The sequence below is a fragment of the Tupaia chinensis genome, unplaced genomic scaffold (assembly GCF_000334495.1).
Source record: "Tupaia chinensis unplaced genomic scaffold, TupChi_1.0 Scaffold000361_2, whole genome shotgun sequence".
Lineage (NCBI taxonomy): Eukaryota > Metazoa > Chordata > Mammalia > Scandentia > Tupaiidae > Tupaia > Tupaia belangeri.
The window spans coordinates 3,746,545-3,754,699 of record NW_006159858.1 but is presented as its reverse complement, the minus strand read 5'-3'; the positions used below and the strand labels follow the sequence as shown (position 1 = coordinate 3,754,699).

The 8,155-nt window shown below is 43.2% G+C and overlaps 1 protein-coding gene across 1 annotated transcript in view; it reads left to right on the top strand.

Annotated features, from left to right (window-relative positions):
- The first annotated feature begins 5,961 nt into the window (after nucleotides 1-5,961).
- Nucleotides 5,962-8,155, top strand: part of CATSPERT (catsper channel auxiliary subunit tau) — a 161,226-nt gene continuing 159,032 nt past the window's right edge. The window contains 1 exon segment of the mRNA XM_014589560.2: nucleotides 5,962-6,224. Within this exon segment, the coding sequence (XP_014445046.1) occupies nucleotides 6,003-6,224 (222 nt within the window). The 5' untranslated portion in view covers nucleotides 5,962-6,002.

Genomic DNA, 8,155 nt, shown 5'->3' with positions numbered 1-8,155 from the left:
CTGTAGGATAGCACATGTGTGCTGTCTGAGCTGCTAAATACATGATCATTTCTTATGGCCGTAATAGCAAGCTAATATGGGGTTGGGGAAGGTTTGCACCTGACGTCTTAGAGAATAAACATGCTTGGAACTGCTATGGAAAGCATTTGGGAAACTGATCATTGCAACACTGGGCTACACTGATAATATTCTAACCAGCATGGGAGTAGTTTCCTTTGAATTCTTTTAAATTCTGGGAAGTATGATCTGAACTTTGAATCTCCTGGTGACCCCAGCAGGTATGTAATTCCTGAGGAACTAGTGGACCTGTTCAAGTCCTTTATCAGGAGGAACCTAGGACCCAATGGCTTAAAACTCACACCGGGCACGTGTGCATGTGTGCCCAAGATCCTGAGAGGAGAATGGAGGAGAAGGGATTGCACCATGACAATCCCCCCTGGGGGGTGATTTCTCGCTTTCTATCTCTCTGTCTCTCTCTCTCTCTGTCTGGTGAGCGCATGCGCCCTATAGCAAAAACCTCTCCAAAAAAATAAAAATAATTGGAAGCTTGGAGGACGTGAACTGCTAGTACAGGTCTCCAAGACTTAGGGGATAATCTTGGAGTGACTAACTGGAGGCAGATGGCTAAGGCTATGGATGAGAATTCATGCAACTTTCTTCAGTTTATTGTGTACTGGATTGTTATGCAAGCTCGTCCAGCCCTATTTTTCGGGGATCATGATTTCTCATTGCTCACTGACATAAAATACTTTTATTGCCAACCTGGTGGTAAGGCTTTACACTGGGAAGCTTAACACAGAGACACCTTGCTGAACTGTGCCAGGTACGAATAGTTCAATTTTCTAGAAGTCTCAGCCAATTAAGCTTTGGACAGGAAAGCCCCTAAAGTTTTCAAGCCAAGTTGAGTAGACTTTTGAATTAAACATGGACAACTCAAAGCATCAGATCAAGACTTGTAGGCCCTCTGAGAGTTAACTCCTTTCTGCATCCCCATGATATTCTCACTATGTCACTCAGCTGCTGTAAGATTAATCAACTGGAACCCCACTGGGAGCTTTGGGCTTGTAATCACATGATTGGCTCAAAATAGTTTTTCTCACCTTTTCTCCCATATCAATTATGGGTAGAATGATAGTAGAATTTATGAGGTGTCGGTAGACAATATCACCAGTGGTGTTATTTTTGTTGTTGTTATTGTTGTTTGTACAAAAAATATTCAGTAATATCTACTTCTCTTCCCTCCCCACAAATGGAACAAAGCATGCATAGACTTGAAGGCTCCCCCCCCACCCAAGAGATTTAGATTCTGTAATACTGAGGTGGTACTTGAAAAGCTACATTTTTTTTAAAAGGGTACCCCAGGTGATTGTGATGTAGCTAACAGAGTGTGTAGCATTTGGGATGTTGGCTTAACATAAACCGTATTAGTCTATTAGGAAACAAAGTTTGAATTTCAGTTGATGAATTGATTTTAGTCAAATTTCTAGGTTTGTGGGAGAACCAAATAATGAGTAAAACTCGATACCTTCCTTCCTTCTCATAATTTAGTCTGAGAGACATAGACATAGTAGTGGAAGAATCTGGGAAAGAATTGTGGGTAAGCAGATGCTTTATAGGATAAAGACCTCTGCTGGTGGAGATGGGGCACAAGAAAGACCATACATGTGAGCTCTGAGGGCTTTTTACTTGGAAATCATTAAAGATGTTCAAAGAATGATACAATATTATTGGTAATCCAGACAAGCCTACATTTAATAATTGTTAAAATTCTGCTTCATTTGCTTTATCTTTTTTTTTATTTTGTAAGAGAGATTTTTTGCTATAGAGTATGTATGCTTGCTGGAGAGACCGAAAGTGAGAAATCACTCCCCAGGGGAGATGGCCATGCCACAGTCCTTTCTCCATTCTGCTCTTGGGATTTTGGGCATGCATGCACACTCACCTGGCATGAGTTTCAAGCTACCAGGTCTGGGACTTGAACTGCAGCCAACTACGTGGGAGTCCAACGATGTAACCATTACACCATCTGCTTGTCCCTATCCTTCTTTTTACATCCTCCTTCCCTTTAGACACCTTTTTTAAAGTTTGTTTATTTTTTCTTTTTAAAAACTTTGCTATAGAATGTGTGCAGTCTCCAGAAAGAAATAGAGAGGGAAAGTGAGAAAGCACACCATGGGAAGGATGGCCATGCCACAATCCTTCCTCTTCCACTTTTTTCTTGGGACTTTGGGCACACACTTATACCTGGCGTGCTTCTCAAGTCACTGGGTCTGGGACTCTGACCGCACAGTCCACCATGTGAGATCCAGCTGTCTTAACCACCATGCCACCGGTTGGCCCTTAAGTTTATTTCTTTAATGAGAGACAGAGCAAGAAAGAAAGACTAGCACCCCGCAACAGGGTCTCATGCCATTATTTTTCCCCCACTCTCTAGCCTTCCTAGCCAGAAAGGATCATAGACACATGTGTACTCGGTGTATACAGATTCACTCAGAACAAAACCCTGATCTCCCATGTGGTTTCTAGAACTGCAGATTGGTGAAATGCACAACAATAACTGGCTCCTTAGAAGTCTTGAAAGTGGGCCAGTTGGTGGTGTGGTGGTTAAGGTGACTGGATCCCACATGGCTAATTGTGTGATTTGAGTCTGAGTTTGAAAAATACTCCTGGTGCATGTGCATGCTCAAAATCTGAAAAGGAGGGAGAAAGGGAGAAGGGAAAGTCATGTGACCACTCCCCATGGGAGGTAGCTTCTCACTTTCCCTCTCTCTGATGAATACCTGTGACCTCTGACAAAATTTTAAAAAAAAATCTTTTGAAAGCAAGTTACTAACATCATGGCATTTCACCTGGACATTTCAGGATCCATTTTCTAAAAATAAGAATATATATGTAAGCACAATCTTATTAAGATAGCTGCAAAACAATAATTCTATAATATGCAATAGCACGTCTATTCTCTATTTTTTCAGTTGATAAATTGAATTATATAGCATGTAATATTTTGGACCTTTTTTTCTTTTCATGTTCAGCGTAGCCCCATGGAGATTCATTCAAGTTTTTGTGTTTACTGATAGTTCATTCCTTTTCATTGCTGAGTACTGTTTCCAGGTATGTATGTACTGCAGTGAGGTTTTTGCTATAGGGCACGTGCGCTCGCCAGAAAGACAGAGACACAGAGATAAAAAGCGAGAAATCTCCCCCCTGGGGGGGATGGCCACACCACAATCCCTTCTCCTCCATTCCCCCCTCTTGATCTTGGGCATGCATGCACTTGCACCCGGCATGAGTTTAAGCCACTGGGTCTGGGACTCGAACTGTGGTCAGCTATGTGGGAGTTCAGCAATTTTTTTTTTTCAGAGGTTTTTGCTATAGGACATGTGTGCTCACCAGAAAGACAGAGACAGAGACAGAAAGTGAGAAATCACCTCCTGGGGGGATGGGGATGGCCTTGCCGTAATCCCTTCTCCTGCATTCTCCTCTCAGGATCTTGGGCACGCACTTAGACCTGTTCAATGTGAGTTTAAGTCACCAGGTCTGGGACTCGAACCACAGTCAACTACATGGGAGTTCAGCAACATAGCAATTATACTAACTGCTGACGCCATGTACTGCAGTTTGTTTTGGCATTCCCTGTTGAAAGACATTGGAGCTGATCCTAGGTGTCGGTTGTTACGAATAAAGCTGCTGTGAGCATTTGTATATAGGTTTTAGTGTGAATATAAGTTTTTATTTCTCTGGGATAAATGCCCAGGAGTGTGATTTATGGGTTGTATGGTAGTCACTCAATTAGTTCCTTTAAAAACCACCAAACTGTTTTCCAGAGGGGCTGTACCATATTATATTTTCATGACCATTTTTTTAAGTCCAAGCTAGTTTTTTTTTTTTTGGAGCATCTCACCTATAATTTGGATTTTATTTTTTCTCCTAGTGGCATTATTTAATTGGGTCTTCAATCTCCTGAATTTGCTACAAATTGGCATTTAAGTCCAGTAGTTTGATTCGATTTAGATTAGATATTGTTAAAATAATATTACTTCATTTATGCTACTGGGTAGTTTGTATTGCACACATGAACCCTAAAGAAGTCAGAGTGAGCAGGTGGAGAGCAAGTCTCAGGCACAGCGCTTGAACATGACACACCCAAACTGACAACAAACATCTATTATTGGCCTTGAGATACCATGCCATGTTCCCTAAAGAGCACAGGGTGCCCTCAAAGGATATTATCTTTTGAAATTAGCAGCTAATAGTCCCCACTAAGGATATGCCAACTAGTAGCTTGGAGACAGCAGGTAATTCTGCCTTTGGGGTATGTGTATGGAGTTATAAAACATAACTGAAAGCTGATATTTAAGTTGACCCTTGAATAAAAGAATAGATTTCAAATAGAATAGCAATAAATAACGATCCTGATAAAGGAAAGTATATTTTGGAGGCCTTCTGCTTTCATATTAAGAAGTTAAAATCTTGTAACCAATAAAGAAGTCCTTGAAGTTTTGTTTTTTGCTTGCTTTTAATGGTAAAACTGTAATAATGCTTGAGCAATGGAAGAAAGGGATGAGAGCAGGCTGAGAAACCCATGAGTAAATCATTGTAGTTATCTGTGTGTGATATGACTCCAACTAGGTGACATAAAGAGCAAAAGGTTCAACTATTTGGGGTTAGAATCCAAAACCGGGTCTGAATTTTTAAGATGTTTTTGGATGTGGCATTTCCTACATCACATGAGTTTGGAGCATTCTAGAGGTTTAGGAGGGGAGATGAATACCAATGTGTTATGTTGTGTGTCTGTGAAAGAGTCAGGTGAAGATGCCCAAGTGGAATTGGAATTGTTATCGAACTCAAATCAAGTTCGCTCAGGACCAGAGTTGGCGTAATGGTTATGTTGCCGGACTCCCAGTAGTCGACCGTGGTTCAAATCCTGGACCCAGTGGCTTAAACTCACACTGGGCGCATGTGTGTGCGTGCCCCTTAGATCCTGACCCAAGCGCTATAAAACCAAGCCATAGGCACATGGTGTGATGAAGGAAAGTACAGCTTTATTGCAAAGCACAAAGCAAGGAGAGCGGGCAGCTCATGCTGAAAAGACCCGATCTCCCCGAGATGTTCCCCATATGCATTTTTTAACGGCAAAATAAGGGATAGAGGTCCCAGGCGTATGATCAGTTCAATAATTGGTTCAAGAGGGTGTGATCATTTTGTGGGTATTCTTGATAACCAAAGTTGTTACCATAAGCATAGTCTCAAGATTTACCCATTACTCTGGGCCATTACAATGTAAATAGACCTTATATTTCAAGAACCTTAGAAAATACATTAGGGGGTCCTTGCTGGGTTTCAGTAACGTGACATCTGGAACTCGGGGAATAGTGTTCAGAAAGTGATCGATATTGTACATCTTCTGGAAAGAAATGGTGCAAAAGAGGGCTCCTGAGGGGTTAAACGGCAGACAATGGCTAAGGTAGTTCATGCTGAGATTTGTTGTCCACCAGCATACTGACTGCCTTTTTTCTCCTCTCCCTTCCCCTCCCTTTCCTTTCCCCCCTCCCCCCACAGTGAGAGAAAGCAAGAGGGAAAGTAAGAAACCATCCCATCACTACTCCCATCCCCATGGAGGTGAGGGGTTGGTCGTTCCGCAATCCTTCCCCCTCCATTGTCCTCCTGGGATCTTGGGCACGTAGGATAGCAACCATGGTGGGCCATGTGGGAATCCAGCACAGTAACCACTATGCCATCTGCTGGCCCCCTGACTTCCTTGTAAAGGAGATCGAAATGGCCTGGTAAGTGCTTGAAGCAGACCTTAAAGATTCCTTCATCTTGCATTCACCCGGTCCCTCAAGCCAGCTCCCAGTCCCCAGCCCTGCAGCAGGAGCTCAGCCGGTGCACCCACTCGCCAGAAAAACGCGGGAAAGCGGGAAAGGCGGGGAGAGGGTCGCGCCTGCGCAGTGGGGGCTGCGCTGTCGGTTAGACGCAGACAGGTACTTGCGGAGGATGGAGGGATGGAGCCGATCCACAACAGGCTTTCCATCGCAACCGATAACCGCACCGGGCCGGTCCAGCCCCTGTTCACATCTGTGCTTCACAAGGGCCTGCATGGCGGACCGGATGTCACACATGCCAGAGGGTCTGAGTATTCCTCCGTCCGGTCTACCCAGCATCATGGCAAGGGCGCCCCGTCCAAGGACAAGGAGCAGGAGGGCACCGGGACCCGGCTGCTGAACGTGAGTGCGGCCTGACCGCTGGCCGGAGGGTGAGGGCTAGGGCAGGCCAGCCAATATGTCCCCTGTCTGGCCACCTGGAGGGCAGGGACAGGATGAACGAGGTCAGTGCATGGAGATTGCCTCCAACTGGACGGTGATAATACCTGAGGAAGCGTTTACCCGTGGGACGTTGAGCAGGTCTTTAATGTGTCTTCACCAGGATTTAACTCTTCAGTGAAGACAGTAGTGACAAGACAGTAGTGACTACTACCTTACTTAAAAGAGAACCAAGGGAGATAATGATGTAAAAGTGCTCAGCACAATGCGAAGAACAAAGGAGGCAGTACATGTTAGCTGTTGTTGCTATCAACATCATTAAGATTTCTTGATATGGTTAAAGGGCTAAACTTCAGATGCTCTGCTTTCATTCTTGAGGGTTTTAAAAAATGCATCTGCAGAAGCAAATCTGCATCCTATCTGCAAAATGAATTATTAGCTCCTGAAGCTCTGAATTTATCACTGTATTTAGTGGTACCACTTGTGCATGGAGACCTACATGAGAAAGGGGAATCAAACTGAAACTCGCTCTCTGAGTTTTTGGAGAATTCTTTAGCGATTTTACATCCTTGGTTGGTATTAAATTATTAAGAAATAGTATGGGTATGGTGTTTATCAGGAGACAAACAACATGCACATAGAGGACGTCTTTCTCTGCAAAATTAAGGAATTTAATTCTTATCTCTAAGGTACCCTCCTAAATCTGAAAATTTAGGATACTCTTGAATATTGTTATGATGAATTGAGAGCACATCAGGAATTAATAGTAGGAATCATCACAAAGTTGTATAATAGAAGTGTGCTTAGAAATCTAGGCCATAGAAGGTGTCCACTGTGTATTCTCTTAAGGAATTTGGATTATTTTTTTTTAAAGTTTTTGCTCTAAGTCATGTGCGCTCAGTAGAGAGACAAACCAAAAAAAGTGAGAAATTATCCCCCAGAGGGGATGGCCACACTACAATCCCTTCTCCTCCATTCTCCTCTTGGGATTTTGGGCATGCACCCACATGTACCCAGTGTGATTTTCAAGCTTCCAGGTATGGGATTTGAACCTCAGAGTTGGCCATGGAGGAGCCAGCCACCTTAACTTCTGTGCCACCTGGCTGGATTTTATTGTATGGAATGATGGTTTCATTTGTTTCATTTTTGCTATGAGGCTCCCTTTTTAATGTAAAAAGAGAGAGAGAGAGAGAGAGAGAGAGAAATCTCCCCACATAAGAATATCTGGCTTTTTACTGTCTACTGAATGGGAAAATATGTACTGACAAAAAGCTACCATGTGGACATGGTATTTTTAATGGAATTTGCTCCAATCCAATGTCTCTTCTAGTTCTTCAGTCACTGGTTTCCAAATCTGAGGTCCATGTTAAACGTAGATGCCTGGGTCTCTATTTTTGACCTGCAGCATAAGAAGGGCAATGCCCAAAGAACGTGCTCAAATTTTAAACTCTTACATGATTCTTAGATTCATGTTTGAGAATCACTATAGACAGAACAAAGATGCATTAACGTGGGGATTATAGACCGAGGTGTGGGGTAGAGAAAGAATCAAGTAGGGCCAGAGTTGGACAAATTGGGTGAAATAAAAAGGAGGGATGGATAAGTGACTAGAAGCTTCAAAGAGATTTGTTAAAAAAAAGGTTTATGGAATATAAGTTACTAACAGAACTGGGGGTGGGCAGCCCTCGGTAGTGCAGCAGTTAAGTGATGTGTAAAAGAAATCACATCCCATGTGGCCAGCCAGGGTTCGAATCTCAACCTTAATGGCTTTAATGCTGGGCATGTGTGACTGCCCAACATCCAGAAAAGGTGGAGAACTGGAAGGAAAAACAACTATAGCTTGACCAGGTCCTGTTGGGGGAGTGCTTCTCTCTCTCTCTCTCTCTCTCTCTCTC